Genomic DNA, 23,804 nt, shown 5'->3' on the forward strand with positions numbered 1-23,804 from the left:
CCACTGTCTTATCTCTATCGTCACACACCAGTGAGGTGATAAAATGAAAAATGCGCGTGAGCAGCAGTGGCACACATACATACAATTATTTGTGTGTATGGTCTGCACACATTTGCATCTATGTCTGTGCCATGTGTGGGAATCTAAGTGTTGTGTGTTTGTGTCTGAATCAGCCAGTGACGACACACGTGGAATGCCTCGTTTTTGCCATGGGAGTGTGTGACCATTTATGTCGAGCTCAAAAGCCCTGGCAGTTGGTTAATGCCTTGCAGTTGTTAATCAGGTTGTGAGCTGCCTCCTGCATGCCCTAGACACCCAGCTGACTCACAGACACACACACAGAGCCCTGTTCTTACCCAGGATCAAGAGTCCCCCCTTCTATACAGACGCTCATCTTTCCAAAAGGCTGACAAGCACGCAGTAAGAGGGTGGCTGTGAAAAGATGTTGCAGGGGCCCTCTGGTGTGTATGTAAAACAAGTGAATAGGGAGAGAAGAAAGACCTAAAGCCTGGTAAGAGGAGGAGGGAGTCTGCTAGTTTTCTGAAATACTGTATAGTTAGGCTTAACCCTTCCCAGACACAACTGCTTTAGCACCATGGCTACCATTACAGCCACAGCAGATGGCTCATCTGGGGGGCACTAGGGCAAATTTGGAGTTTCTCTGAGCATTAGGTCACCAGCGCTGGGGTTGTCCCGAGACAAGATGCATTACGTTGCAAGAAAGATGTCAACTGTGCATCTTTTTTTTTTTTTAACCCTTTTAAAAATCTTCAGAGTCTATAGAGGTGTATAAAAGCTAGACTTTGTTATTTTTGTTTCTAAGGGATTCCATAAATGACACCAGGGTATGGATAGCAATGTCTACCAATCTATGAGAACATCTGCAAATCCAGCCACAGAAAATGCAGAACACAGAATTCTCTCTCTATCTTGAGGTGTATAATTGGTTCTGTCCCAGTGCAAAAAGACCCAAAATGAGAAATTCACTCTCTCACTGGGGCCTAGACTCAATGAAATATATTACTACTTTTGCCATTTTGGCAGCGCACTAGCAGGAAACCCATAACCCATGTTGGCTCTGGATCCAAATAGGCTGTAGGCTGTTGGCATCTAGACATTGTTTTGATTAGAGCGTATTGTAACAAAGCCATGAGGACAAACCCTGGCAGTGACTCCATCTGCAGCCCCTTATCACTGAAGAGGCAGGATCATTTGTTTAAAAAGGAAACACAAAGCTTGCTTCCTCTTGTCTGACCCTATAAAGACAGAATAACAACACTAGCCCAGTCCTCAGGTTGCCATCATTAGCCTGGTTTCCACTACAGGGCCAAATGTAACTGGAATGGGCCTGACACTTTTACCCCCACACTCTTTTGGTCCTTCCGTTTTGAATTTTTGTTTCTCTACAGTAGTTTCAAATAAACAAAAAGTTCTTTCTATCCTTTGTCAGACATTTCGTGTTGACCTTGGTAACCTTAGTCGTGCTTTGGAAAAGTGGCCTGTGTTGCCTATCCCTTTTCCCCCCATCATTGACCTTAGACCAGGTCTGACCACGGTAGTTACTGAGTCTGTGATTATGAGGCTTTTCAAACAACTGGCACAGCCCTGATAGATAACACACTTAACACCACCGCAGGGTGCTGCTCCAGTAGGGGGGGACGCTGACAGTAGAATCAGCTGGATTCAATGGGAGGCTGCCAAAAGCCATTACCCTCTTCCTCTGCTCTCTGGATGGCTATTTTGAAGTCGAGGGGGGTAGGATAAAGACTTGCCAGGCAGTTGTGTTTGGTGTGGCCATTGTACTAAATGAAGAGTGTTTGTGTATGTGTGTGCAAACCAACAAGAGGTGGGGTGTATGTTGACTGTGGTGTTGGCAATAGTAACAATAGATAGCCAGGAAGCCAGAAATAGTTTAAGTATCCTTAGTTTGTAAACAAACAGTATCAGTATGTCATTAACATTTCCTAGTTCCCAGCATGACTTTGACACTTAAAGGTTTTCTGTGTTTTTATCGTTTTTACGGTATGTCAGAGTTTGTTGTGTACTAGATTGGTTGAGTCTGGGATTTTCTTTCTTGTGAAATAATGTCTCAGGAAAAACCTGTGTTGCCATTGATGTAACTTGCTGTGCAGTTTATCCAGCCTGGGTCTGTATGGTCTAGAGAGTTCGCCACAGGTCTGACACTGATCTGCTTCGGTATGAGACAGTGATCCCTTGTTATAATACTGATAATCTTATCTCATAGTACACTCTCAGCCCTCAATTCGACACTTCCTGATTGCAAGTGTGTAAGAGGGTGCATTCGCCTTTAAATGGTGAAATAATACATGGTATTACATTAGAGGAGGGTTTAAAGTGTTGTTTCAGTCCTGTGTGAAGGGTAGGTACCAGATATTTGCTTCTGACCAGTAGTCTTGTGTACAAAGGTAAACATGGGTTAAACTTGAGTTCATTATTCTGTGCCACACAGGGATTTCATGTGGAAGAGGTATAGGAAAGTTGTAACCAAAGAGTCCTATGGGTGTCGGGGAGGCTTGGGGGTCTGTGGAACCCCCACCCCCCACCCCCACCCATCCTCGTTGTCCAACTTGTGTGCCAATGGAAGTGGGCAGAAGCTTAGGGGCCCCACCAAGGGTAAGCCAGGCAATGATGGAAGCGGGGGGATGGGGGAAGCGAAGCTGAACCCGGCGAGCTGCTGCCTGTGAGTCTTGGCAGGGGTCCAGGGGAATGTTCAATGTGCCGAGGTTTGGTGGGGGCCTCCTTCCCTCCCTGTGCTCCATGTCGGCTAATTGGAGAGACGTGGAGAGAGGGAGAGGGACATCACATGGAAGCTGACAGAGAATTTGCAGGACATCCAACCTACAATGTTCCCTTTTTCCTGCTCCAAACCAATATTAGACAGCCTTACTCATTATGTAACAGGACTTAGGCCCTACAGCATTTCCAAAGCCCTCAGTTAAGGCTGTGTAAATAGCACTAGCATGCACTGTCTGCCCCTAACTGGGGCCATGGCTTAGACTAGTAAGCTCAGGTCATTTGTTTGCTGTCTGGACAGTTTTATTGCTTTAATGTCAACTTGACAGTCAATGAAGTTCAAGTATTTACTTTTACTGTGTATTTTGATTGTTGGAGCTGAACTGTGTTTAATTAAACAGAACTACTGGTAATGATCAACAATTTTTTGTGATGTTTGAATTTGGGATTACGAAATAGAATTTCTTGTGTGCAGATAAAGTTTTAGTAATTTAATAATTGGGGCAGCTAAGCTAGTAGCCCAATACATAATGTTGTGCGTTCTTTATTAATGTTTTGATACTGAAATAGCTGTAGTAATTTGTAGTATTCTCAGTATTTTAAGAACTATGTCATGAGTGTAGAACTGATGATGACAAATGCTTATTCTCAGTCGTCAATAGTCTGATAAGACAATAAAACTAGATAATTTTTATTCCAGAAACATGTTTACCTTTCTGCTTCCCCTTCAGTCTTAAAGATGTGCAGAGTTCCTACGTCCTCGCCATCATCCTGTAGCTTTGTGGAGGGGGCTGCCACTCACATTGCTCACTCTGCTTTTCTTGTCTTTCGCTTTCTCTCTGTTCCTCCTTACATCAGAGCAGGCTTTGTTCACACAACTAAGCACAGCACTCATTTTCTGTCTCTCTTTCAGGGTCTGTATTATTGCTTACACTGTTGACAGCCAGTGAATTGTTGACTAACTGTGTGTGTGTGTGCGTGTGCGGGGGAGGCTGTGTCAAAGTAACCTTGAGGGTAGTATAGCCCAGCCAATTAGCTCATTTGTTTCATTGTGTGTGTAGGTGTGTGCTTTGATTTAGTCTGGCTCTGCTGATTTTGACAGTTTGATGGTGCCACTAAAGGCAGGCTGTGTAGCCTTTGAAACAGAAGTTAAAGACCATTCTCAGACCCTGCTTATATCTTACTCCTGAACATCAGAGAAGGGATGCACAAAAGACAGACGTTGCACTCTGCTGTGAACCCTGTTTACTTGTTTCCTGAACTCTTTTCCCCTCAACACACTGCTGAATTAACATCTTGATTGGCGAGTAACACATTTAAAAAAATTTTTAAAAGACTGATTAATCTTATTAAGTCACTGCATGTGAACCCTTTTATTCTGGTTGGCACCAATAGGTATAAACCCCATAAAACTTACTTAGAAGACAACCAAAATGAATTTAATATAGATTTAGAAAATATTAAATAGATTTCTAAGATTGTGTTTTCAAACAAAAGAGACTTGTCAGGTGATTAGCATGTAAGCTAAGTAAAAATAGTGTTCGAGTATTATTGCACAGTGAGACATAGACAAAGAATTCGAGTGTCAATTTGGCTATTTTCTACCACAGAACAACTCGGACTGTATTGTTGTACTTATACCATGGCTACTTACCAAAGAAAACAGAAGAGAAGGACAGATTTTTTTGGGTAAGTGGTGTGTGATTTTTTTTTAACCTTGCGATATTTACTTGCAGTCTGGTGCTACTACAGGCTTAGCATTGCTCTATTGAATGGGTGATCAGTGTGTTGACCAGAGCTATGTGACGTGGCCCAAATGAGGTTGAGCTGCTGGCAGCCAGCCAATGGATAGCAGTGTACACTGTGAGATACTTGGCTTTGGTGTTTAGGGAAAAGTTTGAGGATCTCCCATTAAGGTTCATCATGAGAGGTCAGCCATTGCATTGATGCTAATAGAACTTCATAATTATCCAGACCTTTAGACAGACCTTCACCTCAAAGTCTCTAAGATGGCATTCAAGCATACAGATAAAAAAAAAAAGAAAATATGCAAAATATACAGGCATATGCAGAACATGCACAACCACATATTGTCGTTGATACAAAGCAGTCATAAGCAAAGATAAACACATACACCAGCACACTCTGCTTGACAGCTTCTTGTTGAATTCAACAAGCTTTAGCTGTGGTGCTGGCAGGGAGCAGGCCTACTTGGTCTCGTGCATTGTGCTGTTTTCCTATTTAATGAGCTGCCACCGTGTTAAAGTTTCATATCGACTTGGCAGAGGAAGCAGCCAAGACACTGAGAGCTAATTTTCTGGAGGCAAACCTCAAAGCTGTTATTTATAGCACAGCCCTGACTTTCTCACTATCTGATTCTTTGACTTTCTTTCTCCATCTTGCATCCCCCTTCATCGCCGCTCTCCACCCACCAGTTCGCCCTTAGCCAGTACCTAGTCTACAGATTCCACCAAGAATATTTCTGCCATAGTTCATTGAGCAAGTCCAGTCTAGTAACAATAAAGTGCCTTGTATATTTCCAGAAACCACTATCTTCACCTGCTGAAAGCAATGCACAGAAAGCTTACAAACCAAGCAGCCTGTGTGACCGAGGGATGGAAACACAGAGCAACAACAACAACATTGTTATTACTGCTTCTCAACTGTGGAATTTACAGGCTTGTTTTCTCCAAGCCATTCAGGTTGAGTACACACAAGTGCACACCCACACATGTTTGTGGAGAGTAGTTGAGGTCTGTAGCAGCAGTGGCAGGTATTGAGGAATTATTCCCCAGGGCTGTCCATGATAATGTTCCATGTAATAAGGCTCAGGAGAGTCCTGTGGCTTCTCTAATGCCACAGGAATGGTTGGCTGGCTGAATGGTAATAGTTGTGGGGAGTGGATTTGCCACACTCGGTGGCCACGACCTGACCATATTACTGCTTTTGCTGAGAGAGGAAAGGCTCTCCTATTTTTCTTCCTCCTCCTTTGTGATTGGTGTTGTCTCTGCGGTTGGTCTGACAGCCATTCAGAACACATGAAGCTACATGTTTTCCTTGCAGCTCTTTCCCTTTTCAAGTTGTCTTTCGGTGTCTCTCTCCCTTTGTCTTGTTGAGTCTTCACACAAGTGAAGCAGCATCCCCCCTTTTTTTATTCTCCTCTATCACCCTTGTATGGTTTTCCCCCTCTCCCCTCTTTTTCCTCCCTGCGTCTCCAGATACAAGCGATCAAGGTGCATGGATATTTCAGTCCACCCCCCACCCACCCCCCATCCTTGTCTGCCAGCCTCAATAGTGCCTCGTTCCGTTTTTTTTCCTCAGCTCCATTTCTCCAGTGACGATTCTTTCTGTCTTTCCAGCATAGTCTCTCTTCTTTCTCTCTGGGCCCTGTCTGGTTCTCCGGCGGCTGTCGTTCTTAATTGGTGTTGCTCTGCGTCTGCTTTCTACCCCCCCCCCCCAATCCTCATCTCCTTCTCCTCCTCCCCCTCCCTCTCCTCTGCATCCCTGGCAGAAAAAGGCAGGCTTCAGACAGACTGCTTCCCGTCTGTGAACGTCAAACTTCCCTGTGTGTGTCTGTGTTTTTATGTGACTGGGTTTGTGTGTGTTGTGAGTTTCTAACCTCTCCATTCCTGTACAGTGTGTTCCTGTTGTCATGCCTCCTTCTCTATAGCTAAGCCCTATAGTCCCAGGACATGGGACCATCTTTTGCAGCACAGGAAGAGAAGATCCTGCCTCACCATGCAATTTATTCACAATTCCCCAGCGGCCCCAGTTTGCTGAGATTTGAGATTTTTTTTTCTATTTGACTCTGTATTGTCAAGAATAGCCACTCAGTCAATACAAGATCACTGGTTGGGTCAGGGTTTAAGGCAGAAGAAGAAATAAAAAGTCAAGCCCTTATATGTAATATTTTCTGTAGAGTTGCATTGAAAACATCTGGTTTGTCTGTTGCCCTATTCTAGCACTAGTTCCACTAGTATGTTGTAAAATTGAGAGTTGGTCAAGAATATGAAAAGATTTTTTTTTTTATTTCTATTCATTCAATATAAAGGTAGCTCTGTCATGTGCTTAGCATAGATTAGCAGCAGGATTGGAAATAGCGGGAAATGGCTAATTTAGTTGTGATAGTGGCGATTTCCAACACGTCCAAAGCTATGTGTATTTAAATAATGTAGAAAAATAAAAAAGACATTGCGGGTTAACAACCACATCTGAGATAATTCTGGACTAACTGGACTGGAAACGTCTGCCAGCTTCACAGACATTCGTAACTCTGAAACAAATCCAGCTGACTCTTGGATGTGTTGGTGAACAGCTTGCTAGCTTGCAAGCTTTTCTTTTTTTTTTTTTTTTTTTTTTTTATTCACTTACTTTCCACTCGGTCTACCTTGGCTCTTGGTTTCAGTCCCTGTGCTAAGCTTGTGAAAATGTACCAAGGGGCTGTCTTTGCAATGATATTTATCCTCTCATTTAACTTTTGGTAAAATGGCAAATTTCCAAATGTGTTTTTCAGTAGTGTAGTTTTGATATTTTTTATCGTGTATTGTTGTTTTTGTTTTAATTTGAATTACTTATTATTGTTTAACAGTAAGGGCCATGTCCTGTATTAAAAGTAGCCATAGGCAAGAGTTAAGCAATTATAGCACCTACTGGTTAGTGGTACTGCTTGCTGGTATTTACTGGCTATGTTATGATCCAAGGCCCTTTAATGTAAGAGAAGATTGAATGACACACTGTGGCCTTGTAGGTCACTAACCTCAAAACGTGACATATTTTGCCTAATTGCAGTGTCATACTGCCAGTGAGGGTAAACCTGATGCTAGACGATGGCACAGAGACACCCCAGGGTCACTGCTGTGGAGTTGCTTGTGTCAGCAATACTGAGAGAGAGGGAGGGAAACGGGCAGAGGTAGGTAAGGATATATGTGGGGGTAATAGAGGACAGGAGGAAAGCTAACTTTAGCATTTACTACGTCAGCTCAAACGACAACTGTTTGCTTGCTCACATTTCACATAGCAGCTGTTTTTCTACCAGGCCAACATTGCAGTACAAGATGATAAAAAAACATTTAATAGTAAGCGATCCAGAGTGTATTGACACATAGGAATTTTGATGATAAATCCATATTGCTGTGCAGGTGTGAAGTTTGTTGTAATTGTACCCCCGTGACCTGATTTCCCCAACCCTCATTTCCTGTCGTTGATTGACAGCAGCAGTAGTAACCAGATAGGGCAGATCCACTGTCATCCAGGGGTAAATGGTGGACTACCAGGATAACACAGTCAGCTGTGATGAAGAAGCTTTATCACTAGCAACTGATGGGGAAAGAAAAATCTAGCAGACAGAGTTTTTACCCCTTCACATCCCATGTCCTTTTCTCTGTGGGCATGTGTCACTGTTAACCCATTGCCGCTGCTTTTCATCATCTGTGTAAGTTATTGGTGTTTTGACGGTATGCCAGGAATTTATTAAAGGGAGGTGTTTGATTGGAAGTGGGTGTTCATGGCAGTTGAAGGAAAAAGGTCAGAAGTAAACAACCGCACATACTACATACACAGCATACAATTATCTGAATGCACGCACCCACATCCACACATAATTTGAGCTCCTTTTTATTACCTGGGGGCGGCCTTCGACTATCTGCTGAGATGCGCAATGACACACACAGAGACTCCTCAGTATGAAAAATAGGACTGTGAGTGTATATGTGTGCATGTAAGAGAAAGAGAGAGCATGGGTGAGCAATGAAAGGAGGAGAAGGGAAAGAGGGAGAGAAAATCCAGATGGAGGAGAAAAAGGGTAATTTAGGGATATCGCCTTCCATTTTAACCTGCTGCCATGGCCACTAGTCTGGCAGTCTTCCCCAGAGTTCAATGGAGTGCTGCAGGAATGAGTCCTAAAGCCCAGAAATAAGTTAGCATTTTTTTGCACTTGTACTTCCCTTGTTGCAAAGTTGATGGTTTTTTTGAATGGGTTTATGGTTCGATGGCTGAAATAAGGCCTGTGGTTAACACAAGCTCAAGACATGTTTTATTCTATGGCATAAAATACATCAGTAAATATCCCAATATATTTTTTTAAGCTTTTACATAAAGGAGGTTGCTAACTATTGGCTAAATGAGAAGAGACACAAAAATCTATCTTCTCATCTGCCCACTGTTACAGCCTTGTGTTTATATTTGCACCCTTGCAAACTATTACTAAGTAAATTACTACTAACTAAGGAGAGGCTTTTGTAGAAGAGGTAAGCATTCTAAATCAATAAAATAATACATTACAAGCTGGAAGCTTAGTGGTGGTGTCGTCATGCAACCATGGTATAGTTAGTTTCCAACTTACCATTATATTTTTACTACTGGTGATTGTATTTAGGCTTCAAAATTTAAAATAATGTGTTCATCTGTAAAGATTATCCCATTGGCTTGTTGTTGAGGGAATCAGTGTAATGCTAACTTCCAGGTTGGCCTGCAAAAATATGTCATCCCTGCAGCACTCTTTTCCGCCAGCTCCCTCTCTCTCTGTCCATCTGTATGTCTGTTTAAACCTTGTCTACTGACTGTCTTTCTTCCTCTCCCTTACTCCTATAGAGACGTTCCCTCACCATCAGACAGGCCCCCCCCCCCCCGTCTGTTTGATTGACAGCTCCCTCCCCCTGCCAGTGGGCAGCACAGTGGGAGGCAGGCCTTTCATTAGTCTTCTGTTATGAGTGTTATGATTCATTCATACATTGAGATTCTGATTCATATCCAGGCCCTTTGTTGACACATTTTGTATTTCATGTTTAGTATACATGATTAACACCAGGGCTTCAGCTAATGATTAATTTTATTGATTTATCTTTCAAATTTTTTCTTTCAGTTAATCAAATAAAACTCTGCTCTTTGAAATGTCAGAAAATAGTGAAAAACATCCATTACATTTCTCAGAGCCCAAGGTGATGTCCAAAATTTGCAAACTTTGTGCAATCAACAGTCTACAATCCAAAGATATTTAAGTTAGAATAATGTAAAACAGAAAAAAACACAAATTCTTAGTTTTGAGATGCTAGAACCAGAAAATGTTTGATCTTTTTGTTGATAAATTACTCTTAATGTCAATTAATCAATTGCATTTTTTCCAATGATTACATTTCTGTGAATTGACCAGAACAAAGAAATTACAAATAAAATCAAAAAACTTCCTACAAGATAGAAATACTTACTATAGAAAGCATAGAAAACCTACAAAGAAACATATTGGTTACCTAGACCACATTCTGATATCATCATTCAGCTATCGCAGTTGAACATTATTTGACATGCTAATCTGCTAACAACTGTTAAAAAGGGCTGTCTAAGTCATATCCAGTGATCAGGGGTATCAAGTACATAGTAGAAGCTACAATACAGTGCAAAGAATTTGTCCATAATATATGGAGGGTTTTGAGTTCTTTAATATTTGCTGACTTAAACTTCCATTCTTGTGTGGCTTCAATAGGAACTTGACCAAAAGTACTTTTCTGCAGTATAATGATGTTGATTATTTTTATTAAACTACATATTTTCGAGTTGGCAGCAAATTTAACATATCACTTGAGCAGTGGGGGCAGTCTTTGAGAGAAAGTCATGTCTTCCCAGTTCACAAGGATGAAGCACAATGGCTTATTGTACAAGGCAGGCGTGTGTGTGTGTGTGTGTGTGTGTGTGTGTGTGTGTGTTTGTGTTTGTATAAATACACTCTTTGCAGTATGGCCAGCAAATAGAAACAGACCATTATTTTAGACTGACTCTGAGATAATTGATTTTATTTGCAGATTTTAGAGAGTGGTATCATTGATTCGATATGACATAGTGCTGTATTATAGATTAGGGTCCATTGCACTTAGTGAAGACTAAACACACACACATTCAGTCCCTATGGCCCAGCTCATGCTTCTAATTCTTTCCAGGAGCTGTCACTGAGGCTCAGCCAAAGGAAATACAGGCTGAAATGAAGCACTTGGTTTCTCTGGCCCTTGGGCTAGATATCTAGCTAGTTTGACTCACACCCACTGAAAACAGATCTTTGTAAGAAGGTCTTGTGTCTTATTCTGTTAGTCGCTTGGCCTTTACGTTGTCTTCCTTTCAGTCCTTTTAATCCCTTGCCTTTTTATTTTCTTGCCATTTCCTGCTGTCTTTAAACCAGCCCCTTTTTATACTGGTCTTCACTCACTGTTTCTCTCTGTCTTCATCTCTCTCTAACTCACATATGTGCCTTTTCTTCTTTTCATTTTTTTTTTTTCCTTTTTTGTATCCCTCTGGTCCCCCCACTTTCCATCTTCTCCTTTTCAGTTTTTGACCATGAGGGAAAGTGTTCCTCAGAAGTGCCTGCCATGATTTTCGTATGAAGTGATGATTGTGGATGGAAAAGTTTTTCCAGACACTGAGTGCACTTTGGCTCTGAATCACTCATGGATCAAAAGGAAGGGGTTGAAAGTTTATATGCTCTGTGTGATTGTGTGTGTGTGTGTGTGTGTGTGCGCACGCGTACGTGCGTTCGTAAAAACACATACACATAATTGTGCATTTTTGTGTGGAATTCATGCATATGTGAATGCCATAAATGTGCAAAGTGTGTGATGCACATGGGTCAGCACGGTTTTAATAATGAAGTTAAACTGAAGGACCCTAAACATTTGAGTGTGTCATGTCTCACTCATTACTCTTTCCTGTTTTTGTTGGACAGCTGAGAGAAGCTAGCAACAGAAGAAAGAGAACCATTTGATGGAAGAAAAGAAAAAGAAAAAACAAGAAGAAAAGACCAAGAAGGACGTTGCTCAGAAAAAGGTAAAGGTTAAGACCATGCACTTTTTCACAAACCCATGCATATTAATAAAGCTGCGTATGATTTTTGAGTCAACTAGCAGGCATTTAGGTTGGAACTGTATGTACGTTGGTTACATAGTTAGTATTTTTGAAACCTTCAGTCTTCTATAATCATCGTTTTTTAATAGAATCAATAGCTTTTGGCTGATTTGTTCAAATTTAGCCTGCAAGTTTCCAGTAAACAAACACCCACTAACTTCTTCTGTTCATTGCTGGCTGCCATTCAACAGAAAAATCACAAGTGGCTTGAAAAGATAAGAACACTGTACTTGGAAACACTCCTGTTTCCTCCTGTTTCCTACTCCTGAAAAAAGCTCTAGGTTTTGTCAAAAATCTTTATTTACAGTTTTGAATGAGTGTTTAACATCGTACTTGCTGTATGAATTTTCTAAGTGTATTTCTCTCCTTCCCCTTCTGTAGGCTGCTGATCAGAAACCCAAAGGTGAGTGTCATGATCAAGCACCTTCTCATCTGCCTCATTTTCTAAAACTACATTCCAGCCACTGATATACATTAATCAGCTCTGATTAACACACACTGACCCATAAAGGCATGCAAACACATATTATTCATGCATTATACACATATAGCATTTAGCGTTCTTGCACACAGATGGACACACACAGTTTGCACATGCATGCACAATTGTGCCATTTGACTCTCTGTTTTGCAGACACACACGCATGCACACACACAGCAGAGAAAATACAGTGGAGTCTAATGCAGAGTGATGCGGAGTGACACCCAGTACGCCCGCAGCACCAGGCAGTGAAGCGTGAGGGCACCCAGACAGCAAACTTAGTGTGGTGTTGTTCGGCGGATGGGATGATGGGGGGAGGAGCAGGGGAGAGGAGGTGTGGGATAAAAGGAGGGCATGGAGTTGAGCTAAAAGGCACAGAGTGGGGCTGAAAAAGTCTCCTCACGTGCCCTTGGTGCTCGCTTAAGAAGCTAAAATAGATTTTCTGTGTGTATTTCTAGAAACTGGTTTTTATTTTAATAGGAAAAAAAAACTTCTACAGGTCTCAGCTCTCCCAGTGACCTGTACTTAAGGTTTATTCAATATGAGAATTATAGAGGCAAGAGAGATATAAACATCTGTTCAGTCATTGGATTTGGATACCTTTTGTTTATGAAAAGACCCTAGGCCCTTGAGTTAGGTTTGACATTGGCATTTAGTTGCTGGATTTAAGGGATTAACATTTGTGTTGTAAGGAATATATGTTCATATCTACAGTAATGCAACTGTTTTGTTCAAATACTCATTAGTTTGTTTCTGTATGCTGAAGGGTTTTTTCCTGCTTCAAAATAAGGAAAAGGTTGTATATCAACAAAGACCTTCCTAAACTTATTTTTTTAAATGTATAATTAATAATGATAAATAAATATAATTAAATATGTAATTGACAGTCCTGCAAGGCTAGTCCTTTCCTCTTTGTCCTGTGTTAAGTCTACTTTCAGACCTGAATTTTGTTGGTCTGTGCTATTTATCATGCATAGCATCTGAGTTTGTTGTCTTTTCACTTAGCACCCGATCTGAATTGATTCCTGCATTTACAGTTGGAGATGGTACAGAATTTGAGCAGTGTGGCTGGCTTCAAATCTTCTTGGTGCGTTTGTCAGCGCACGTGTCCATCCTCCCCCACTTTGAACAGCAGATTGGCCATCTGGGCATAACTGTTGGGCTTTAACAAAGGTTACCACAGCTTGCCTTGAACTCTGGACAGCCTATTTAATTACCCTCCCTGTGTTTCACTGCCCTGTCCCTGAGATTGGCCTACTAACCAAGTTCCAAAGGTAGCTGCTTCTGATTTGAATAAACATTTAATGCAACTTTTAATCTTACTTTTCTCAGAGGAAACATTTCAGACTCCTCCATTCTTTATTGGTATGAAATCCAAATTTTAGGATATCTATATGTAGAGTACTATCGTATGTATAAACAAAGGGTACTTGAGCAAAAGCTAAGGGGAGAACAAGCAGATTTTATAGTGTGCACCAAGTTGGATAAGAAATTTGCTGCTGAGTTTTTTGTTACATATAGAAGATGGGCATGAAGGACCGGACCAGGAGCTAGGAGAGGTTTGTGGCTCATGTCAAGTGGTGGCCATCCAAAGGCTTATGTGGGCAACAATAAATATCACACACTCTGAGATGGGGCCTGGCAGTTCTGTGTCTCTGTCTGTGTATCTCGACCTCGTCTTATATTTAAGCAATCACCTGTAACCTGTACAGCACAGCTGAAGAACAAGGACTGTGACACTTTTTTGTTGTTCTGGCACTGCAGCACGTTGAAGTGAAATGAAAAGACAAATTTAAAGCTGTATGATGTGTCTGTATGTGGGCTGCACCAAGTGTTACTGGCAGAAGCAGCAAAGGAAATGCTAAGAGTCAGTGAGGGAATATTGAAAACTCTGCATGAAAGAGAGGCCCATGGACAGGGGCACAGCTAAAAAAGAGAAGCAGAGAGGAGGAGGAGGGAAAGGAGAGGAAGAAAGAGGATGTGTAACAAGCTGGGGCCAGATAAAAGCAAAAATGAAGGAAGGAAAGGAGGAAAGAAAGTAATGAAGCAGTGAACACTTTAGATGAGTGCCAAAAATGACCATCGAGAGTCAATGACAGTGCTAATATAGAAGAGGACTAATGACGTGGACATTTATTTTATGGTATGTTTAATGAGAGATAGAGAGAGAAAGGGACATAGAATGAGAAACTGATTGTGTGTACGTAGTGGGTGCTCATGCAGACAGAGAGATAAAGAAAGTAGGGGAAAAGAGGGCCTGTTTGAAGACTAATCGTTCTGCGAGCCATCAGGACTTCTGTGTGTTTGCTCATAACCTCCCATCTGCAATATCTTTTAAAAGGAAGGTGGCATGAACTGGAATGAGTTGGGTTTTCATGCGTGACACTAAATAATAGAGGTGTGTGTATATGCAGGAAGGGAGAAAATCTCTAAGCGATAGTGATTTGTGTCTTTCCATCCATATCAGTGAATTCTGCCTTCCTCATACACTCTCAGAAATTCATAGACACATACACATGCACACCACCTCCCCCCATCATTGCCGTCTTTTTCTGCTTTCCTCTCTGCGGGCCTCCTTGGTCCCAGGCATTTCAATTTGTTTGCAGTAATCGATCTCGGCCTGGCGCGTTCATATGTATGAAAATGAGATAAAGCTTCGGTGCAGTGGAATTAACTTCTCTGCCCCCCATTAGGCATGGAGCTTCACCGAACGCAGGGTTTCAGGAGGCAGTGTCCCACTGCCCCAACCCACCTCCCCCACACACAGGCTGGACCTCTGATACAGGGCCCTCCCTCCTGGTCCCCATTACCTCAGAGGGATGCTGATTATTCAACCCCAGCACACATGCAGCTTCATCACAATCTCTGCCACCACCACAATCATAATCAGTCATTTTGGCTGCTGCACATAACCCACCAGCCTTGGCAAAAACATGCCCATGCCAAGACACACACACAAAGAGGAGTGCATGAACATATTGGTAAAGCTGCAGAGTATGTGTTCCTAAATGCTTACAGTTATATTAAAAGATACACACACTCCTGCTTACAGTGACTTTCAATCTGTTCTCAGTGATTGAATCAAATGCTACACTGTGGAGCTGCAAAACAACAGCAATAATATACTAGCAACGGCATCTCTAGCATGCAAGTATAAATTCTCTCACACACACACACACACACACACACACACACACACACACACAAATATTACTGAAGTTATGAGAAAACATGGCTATAACAGGAAGCTGCACAAATGCATTTCATCAAACAGGTTGCTACACGCAAGCACAGAAAGCCACAATAATACCACAATGCATCAGTCCCACAGCCCTGATAATCAGAAACTGTGCAATCTCCATTTTTGCTGCTCATGCAGTTTTCACTGCTGAAAGGTTAGAGAACAAATGTAATGCCTGTCACTGCCTTGTCACTCACTTCCCTCCTTACCCACGCTGTTTCTTCCGCCTGTTTCATTTCACCCTCAATATGCTCGGCCCCAGCGACCTCATCTGAGGAGAAATATATTTACACGGTGTCACCACGGTGATAACAGCATTATATTTTTCAAAGTGGCGAGAGACGCACACAAACGCGAGAGTGTCATATAATTTTGTATTGGATTAATTTGCAATTTCACATGTTATTAATTGCGTCAACACTTTTGAAAGGGAATTTCATGAATCGCAATCTAATTAGAGGCTAATTTACTTTAGCATTCGAGCTGCTTTTCTCTTCTGTTAAACACATTTACAAACACTCAATGAATTAATAGTGAATAGCTTGTGAGTTACGTCCTGTGGATTTATGACTGCCGAGCATAATTGTTTTTCCTCTACCCCCTGTGTGCTCACCCCGCATGCATGTCAAGTGCTAGAGGAGCGTGAGGGATGGAGGGAGAGACCACGGCAGAGAGAGAGAAGGAAACGAGAGGGGCGCACAAACTTAAACAATGCTTTCCTCTCTGTTGTATGATCACTCACAAGCTGCTGACAAGAGAGCGTGTTCAGTGCCTCTTGCCCCTCCCCCACCATCCCCTCCTCCCCCAACAGTGAGCTGCTTCATGTCAAATATCAGGCAAATTAATAGGATGTAGCTCGACTGATATGAATGACAGTTCAGTCTGTGATTTGAGGGCAAGGTGGTTGCATATATGTGTGTCTATAAGGTTCAAAGGCTGCCTATATGACTGCATAATGGACTCCTCGCTCTTGCCTCCGGCCATTGTCAAATGGCAGTTACACCACAGAGTGAAGAAAATAAATACTTCGGACACCACATTATTCTACCAGCAAGTTGGACATAATGAAATTGTTTCTAGAATTTTATATAGTGGAAGGTGATAATAACTTATTAGTCGTATTATATAAGACCTATGTCGGCACAAATGAGGGGAACTCCCAATTGCTAACTGGGTTCTCTATGCTCTATTGACCCTGGGGCTCTACCTGTGGTAGAGACAGTGTTTCTCATTTCGTTGTCAGCCTTCAGAAGTTTGCAATACCTTGCATCATGCTACTTATCTTATCAATTTCAAAAGGCATGTATCCTCAGGCAGTTGTTGCCCTCAGGCTCTGACCTCGGATGGAGGTATAGTATGATCCTCTTGAAGCACCTAACCCAGAGAGTAGGTTAGCTACTATTAGGCCTAAAAAGCTAAATGGATTTCTTGGAGTAACTCTGTCATAATCCAAACATGACAGGTGTGGCAAGGCTGAGATGAACAACTGAGACTTGGGAGTAAGGGCACTAATTAGAGAGAGAGGGTGAAAGAGGCGTGGTATGGGAAGAGGTCACAAGAGGCAACTGGAGGTGCTTTAAGCAACTCTCAGTCTCTATAGCAACGTGCTGTTATAGGAAGGGTGAGGGGTGAGAAATTTAGCTCTTTATTTTGTGCGTGAGTGAGGGAGTTTCTGTTTTTCTCTATGACAGATGGGACCTCATCGAGACACACCCACTTGACCCTCCCTTTTGTGCTTAAACACATGCACGTACATTTGCATGTATGTGGGCCCTCAGTTACCATGCCAAAACAACCGATTCTTATTTCTGAGCTCCTGCAGTTCAACATCGGTCACTTTAAATGTTTATTACAGTTGCTATAGGCTGCACTCTTTATTTAACTTGTTCATCAGTGTTTACTAGAAATGTTTTGCAGTAACACACTACATAATGTTATGATATTTCAGTACAAAATGTACTATTGTCACTGCCTTCCATTAAAATGATTAGTGATTTATTTAGAATTTTTATTAACTAAGACTTGCTGACCTTTCCAGGTCAGTCACAAGTTGTGAGGATTGTAGACCAAAAGCATTGAGTAGTATAAAGTGTAATTCTATGAAAGATGAAGCAGTCACATTGACCTTGAAATGAGTAAATCTGCTTCAATAGAGAATTTGCAGAAAGTAAAGAGAAGTGTGATATAGAAAGTCATGAACCCATCTATATGACATGCTTCCTTTCTTTTGCCTGTTGAAAAGAAATGAAAACATTGATACACACAATTGTATACCTTTATAAATATAAAGGAAATTGTTGTAGACAGATGTAAACCCACTTAAACATGCTGTATTTACCTTTCCTACCTCTTAGCTCTTGCTGGATTAAGAAATGCACCATTGTGTAGGGCATATATATATATAGGCCTGTGTGTTGTGTCCATCCCTCCCCCTTCTGTAAACACGGCTGCATAATAAAGTGGCTCTGCAGACAATAGACAGAAGAGATGTGGGAACCTGCGCTGCCTGGCACTCGGCTCAGGGAACCAATCACAATTGTTCTTCACAATAACAGATACCCTACCCTCTTTCCAGTGATGTCTCTTATACTCTATATCTGATTCCTTTATGTAATTCCCTCTGCCTTGTATGCTTTTTTCCTTCATCTATGCTTACTTGCTCTCTATTCTTTAGCGGTTGTTCTTTCTCCCGGTCTCTCTTATTGTGTGTAATTAACCATTTAGTGTGAGGAACAGCCGTAATTAAAAGTTTGGTGCAAGGTTGCAGAGAGTGCCTCAGCTGGAGGGTTTAATAGAATTTACAGTGCACTTGATACGAATGCCTATTTAATTGGCTCGCCTTTTCAACTTCAATTAGAGGTAGTAAGGTCACTAACACGTAGAAGTCTATATTTGGTTTTCACAACACAACACTTGGACTGCTGTAACTTAAACATTGTTATATTTACCGCTACAAAGACGGTAAAAGGCTCATTTTCAGCATTGTTTTCCTTTTCCATATCTCTGTCTCTTGCATCAGGTACTGGATTGTTATCAAGATAATATATATAAACGTTATTAATGTCTATTATTGTTGGATTTCAATTTGGTGACCTCCTGATTTCTGGCAAAATTTCCATTTTATAAGGCGCTTTTGTGTAACATCATTAAGAAACACTTAAACTATCAGTTTCTAGATTTTCAGATTTTTTTGAAAATGTTATCAGAAGGTTTCAATTTGGTTGTCATAAAAATAAACTAAACCTGCTCTACGGGCTTGATGAGCAGAGAAACCCTGTTTCTGAAAAGCTGTTAGTCGTTTGAGTACAAATGCAATAAATTGCTACTTCACTAATTGACTATGTGGATTTCATTACCTTTCACTGGCAATTAGTGTAACCAGCATAAACTTCACTTTCCTCATTTAATGTTTTACAGACACACTCTCATCTGCGGGATTTCCCAACTTTTCTACAATTTATTCTTTGGTAGTCATTTTCGGTAACCCCACCCACATCTCTTCAAAAGCACTTATCCATCCATCATGGATTAAGAGGAAAGATCTCTCCTCCTCAAAGCGAAAGGTGTGTCTCAGTTCATGTATTTATATTTGTTCACAGCAGAGAAGAACTGTTTCTCCACCATATACTTTTTTTCCCCGCCTATATGCAGTCAGATTTTTGCTGTCTCATTTCTAGGCGTGTACTTATGCACATGCCCCCACCCACAAGAGAACATTCATTCTCGCTGATACACTTTTTAAATACGGATTACACCAAAGATGGCTACACATTACCCAGCTGGATAGTGTTGTAGCAGCACTTTTTGTTTTGAAAAAATTAGAGATGATTTTAGCCTTTTTTTTTTTCTCAATACATAGAATAATGTAATTTAACTGTTGTTTGTGACAATATGGTTTAAACCCATAGCTTGTCTACTGGAAATTAGATATGAATAACTGTGACATAAGGGATTTACACCATGGATACGCCCTTGTTACTACAACAACAACACAAACACAGGTTGTATGAAGGAGGGTGTGTATGAGAAATGCTTGAGTTACAGGAGTTTTGTGTCTGTCTGTATCTGTCTTCTGGGCTCATCTGCTTCCTGTACCTGTATGGCAGCTGCAGTAAACATTGAGCCGACTGACTGAACTATCCCAGGAACTAAGACAGATTTCAGGATCTCAAGAATTTACATTTTTGTGTGTGAGAGGAAAAAGGAATGGCTTTGTTTGAGACAACAAACTGTTGTGCGACTGATTTTGTCAGAAAGATTATTTGCCAAGTTGGAGAAGGAGATTGAAAGGAGCAGAAAGCTAAAACACCTGCTAAATGTTTTTTATGTGGTTCGTATGTACAGTAATGGTTAGTAAATACAGTTAGTTTTAATTTTTGTTTCACACTTGTCAACTACTTGGGACTTGGCTGATTTCTTTTGTTGTTTTTGTTTTTTTTAAACAAATTTCCTTCCTAGCAACAGGTATGTGCTTGTAAAGTGACTGAATATTAAACACACATTTTCCCAGTCGCCGGGCTTCTGCTTGAGCATTGAGCATCCAATACTGCAAACTGCATCCTGGTAGTTTCTTTGGCTATTGGAAAATACAACCTTGAGTCGAGCCCCTTTTTGATGGCAGGCACTGGGGTCCAATAAAAAAAAACTAGAACCAAGTTTAAAATTTCTGTGCTCTTTAAATGGTTAATAGACTGTGTTAACACCTAGCAGCAGGGGGGAGAGACAGAAAGATGTAGCGAAGGCCAAAAAATGTGCTCAAAGTGTTTGGAGTTGAAGGAGATGAAATAAAGAAGAGAGAGAGGTTGGGTGAAAGGTAAAAATTTGGAGTGGAGGAGATGGAAAGGTAAGAACAAGATGGGGAAGAAAAGAGACAGAAACACAAGAGATGAGGGATCAACATGGATAAAGGCCCAGAGGGAAAATAACATGGCAAGCAGAGAACACCAGGCTGAAAGACAGGTAGACAGGAAAAAGAAAGGAAGGACAGACAGAGCTGTGGGGTTTTTGGAGCAACCTACTGATGGAAAGACAGAGGAGGGAGGAGGGGGTGGTAGAAATGGACTGGGGAGGACACAGAGGAAAGGGGGTAGGGCGGTGTGTATTGACCTTCCTGCTAACTGATTGGCCGAGGCGGCGTCAGGCGGGCTGAGCTGAATTTAATCAGAGATGTGCGTCACCAGCTGCAGTTCCAAGCCAACAGCCAGTCAGACACTGCTGGAGGAGGGCAGGCTTGTTCCCTCTCTCCCTGCTTTCTCTCTGCATGTGTGTTTCGACTAAAATCTCAGTGGTGGAAGGGGGTGAAAACCACTGTGAAAGTGTCTTTTTGCCTGAATGTGTGTGTGCAATGCATTTGTATGTTTTCTCGAAAATGCAAAAGGCATATTTGTCTGTGAAGACCGCTAATAGAAGAAAGAAAAAAAGAAAAAGACTTGTTTTGCTTCCAAATACTATGCAAACGTAGCGTTCTAGGTGTATAGCTTTTGAATTTATCTGTGTTAATGCTGTTCAGGTTTCCTACATATCACTTCTCTCTCTGTGTGTCAGCAGGTAGGCAGCCATCTGGATTAGTGTTGTGCTCACTGAGAGGGCCTCTGTTTTTAGCTGTGCTTTTAGACAGGCTCTTGGCAGGCAAAGTGAATACCTCTGCACTCTGAATTTACTTTAACCTCCAGTGTGGCAGTGTTGGCCTGTGTGTGCGTGTCACTTTGTGGTTGATTGCCAGCACTGCAGTATAGGACTGCCATAGATGTAGTTCTGACTCTCATACTGGACAGACTGAGGCGTTAATTAACAAATTATTTCTATCCCATTTATTTTCCTCTTTTAAAAAGCTTTCTGTCTCTCTCTCTTTACCCTCCCTCGAGTGAACGCGGTCTCAGCTGTTGTTTAGAATCATATCGAATTTATCAAGGGATTATAGAAAACAACATCATCAACTATTCATCATGTATTTACCAATGGACCAAGGAACTGTAATTCGAAGCAGCTCTTTAGGTTACTGTTGGCAGCCAGTATGAAAGCAGCTATTATTTATATTTGAGGGAACTCTCAAGTAGAGTAGTGCTATACCAGACTTATTTGAGTTTCCCTCTCTACCGATACTTGCAGTCATCAGTGCAGACAGCCACAGACTCGCACCCCCTCCCCTCAGATTTCTCAATAGGAATTATTCCATGTATAGGTCAGACACTTTCCCTTCAGTCTTTCAGCACCCTGGAGAGGAAACTTTACCCAGGCCAATCTGTTTGGTTGCTAGCTGTCCAGGTCCTGCTAATAATAACACCTTTCAGGCTAACACTCAATTAGACGGCTGGCTGGTCACTGCAACCACAGGGGAAGGGTCAGACTGAGGCCAAACCAGCAGAGAAAGGTGTGTGTGTTTGAGTGTGAGAGTCAGTGAAGAAAGAGCGAGAGAAAGGAGCGTAATGAAGAGGAAAGGAGGTGTCTTTGTGTGTTTGTGTGTGTCTGTGTTCAGTCAGCAGAAAAAATATGACCTTTTCATAGAGTGCGTCTAGGCCAGTAACATATGTTCAACAACAGGCTGCATGAGGCAGTTTACTTAAAGGGATAGTCCACACCAAAGTACAGTACAGTACAGATTCAATTAAATGAGTACTATACAGAAAATACAGTACACAAAACAATAGCTATTTAATATCATTAACTGTACTCCTGTTCCATCACAGACTGCTCGAATGTGACTTGATTGGCTGGCTATTCTCTATACTCTGCTATCAATTCTCATGGTAACGTTGTAATATGAAAAAACATAATTTGGGTTACCAAGGAACTGATGAAACATGATTAAAGTTTAGGAAAACATCATTGTATAGAGGTTGACAGACATTTCAACATCAGGACCTGCCTCAAGAAAATAATTTCAACTCCTATTTTTGGTCACCAGTTGTCCAATGTCAACAGTGCCAATTGTAATTTACTAATAGTGAGTTAACCCAGACATTAATACCTTGCAACCTGCATGTGTCTTTTTGTGTGTGTGTGTTTGTGTGTGTGTGTGTGTATGCTTGTGTGCCTGTGTATTGTATCCATCCAGTGCCAGAGCCTGCTCCCACTAAGCCCAGTCCCGGCCCACCCCACCACCTCCACCCCGCCAGCCCCACGCTGCCCCTCTCCTCCTCCTCCTCCTCTTCTTCTGGCAATGGCAAGCGCGCCTCCTCCAGTAGCCAGCTCCCGACTCAGACTCCCCCTCAGCAGCAGTGCCAGTTGTCCTCTGCCAGTGCTCGCTACCCGCCCAGAGAGGTGCCCCCGCGCTTCCGCCAGCAGGAGCACAAGCAGCTACTGAAGAGAGGCCAGCCATTGCCTGCAGGAGCCCTCAGCGCTCTCACCCTCTCCTCCTCCTCTTCCTCCTCCTCATCTTACTCTTCTTCTTCTACGAGTACCAGCAGCACTACCCCAAACTCTGCCACGTCCGCTGCGGGCAAACGCCACCCAGGTTTGTGTCAGTTTAGTAAAAAAAAATTTCCCTGAAATAGATTTCTGATCATTTTTTACATTAGACCTTTTGAATGGTGGCTGTGTGCAAATTATTTTGTCTTAAAATTTCATTCAGTTTGATTTTTTTTTCACTTCTCATGTTTCACTTGAGTGCATGTTGGCTGTATTTTGGCTGCAATTCTAGTGAAATTTCACTCTGAGCTTTTGTAAATCATCCTTTATATCTAACATTCTGCTTCAACATTATCTGTTATTCTCACTTTGATTTTCCAAAATTTTGTGAAATGAATGTAACATGATGGATGGATAGATACATAAATTTACTGCATTGTATGCACAATAAATTATGTTGATTATCATCATTGTAGTATAACAGCACCCCTAAACTTCTTATCAGCATAGAATAATGACAAGATACAGATCCTAAATTATCTGGATAGACTGACCGAATTAAAACTGAAGGCTTAATTCTTAATTGTTTTCAATTGCTGCTACCTCTGCTCTCCCCTTCTGAAAGGATTCTGATAGATGTATGCTTGTTTCCAAAGTAGGTCTGTGCTATTATTGTTGCTATTATGCAAGTTCGGATGCCGGTGCTTATTACACTGGCAGTAATAACGCCAAATTCTTTCAAAGCCTAGGAAAACCCTGTTAGATGTGCTAATCTAAGTGAGAAAAACATGGTTCAGTTGTTTCAGCCTCTGCATGCTTTTCCTTGATTCACAGGCCACACACACACATTCACTCAGACCTCTGTAGCCAGTGGTAGAATTTTAATGAACTCACCAGTGGCCCCTAAGGTCACTAATACTGAACCTGCCTTAAGGTGCTCTTTGTGCATTGGCTTGTGTGTATTTGTATGCAAGTAATATATTGATGGCCATGTTATATTTATATCATTACTATAGCTGTATTTGTATCAGTTTTGGATGTTTTTTTTTCACATGCACACTCAAGAGTTTTTGATTTTCATTATTATTTCCTAAACAC

The 23,804-nt window shown here is 41.6% G+C and overlaps 1 protein-coding gene across 6 annotated transcripts in view; it reads left to right on the plus strand.

The window, feature by feature from the left end:
• tnrc6c2 (trinucleotide repeat containing adaptor 6C2) overlaps positions 1–23,804 on the plus strand; it is a 139,832-nt gene that overhangs the window by 84,072 nt on the left and 31,956 nt on the right. For 4 of the 6 annotated variants that reach the window (XM_056372616.1, XM_056372618.1, XM_056372617.1 and 1 more), the window contains 3 exons: positions 11,459–11,559; positions 12,019–12,040; positions 22,414–22,812. In XM_056372616.1, the coding sequence (XP_056228591.1) occupies positions 11,497–11,559; positions 12,019–12,040; positions 22,414–22,812 (484 nt within the window). In that variant the 5' untranslated portion in view covers positions 11,459–11,496. Of the gene's footprint in view, positions 1–4,283; positions 4,444–11,458; positions 11,560–12,018; positions 12,041–22,413; positions 22,813–23,804 lie in introns of those variants that run through there. The other 2 variants (XM_056372619.1, XM_056372620.1) reach the window with 2 other exon arrangements.

The sequence above is a fragment of the Seriola aureovittata genome, chromosome 3, assembly GCF_021018895.1.
Source record: "Seriola aureovittata isolate HTS-2021-v1 ecotype China chromosome 3, ASM2101889v1, whole genome shotgun sequence".
Taxonomy (NCBI): domain Eukaryota; kingdom Metazoa; phylum Chordata; class Actinopteri; order Carangiformes; family Carangidae; genus Seriola; species Seriola aureovittata.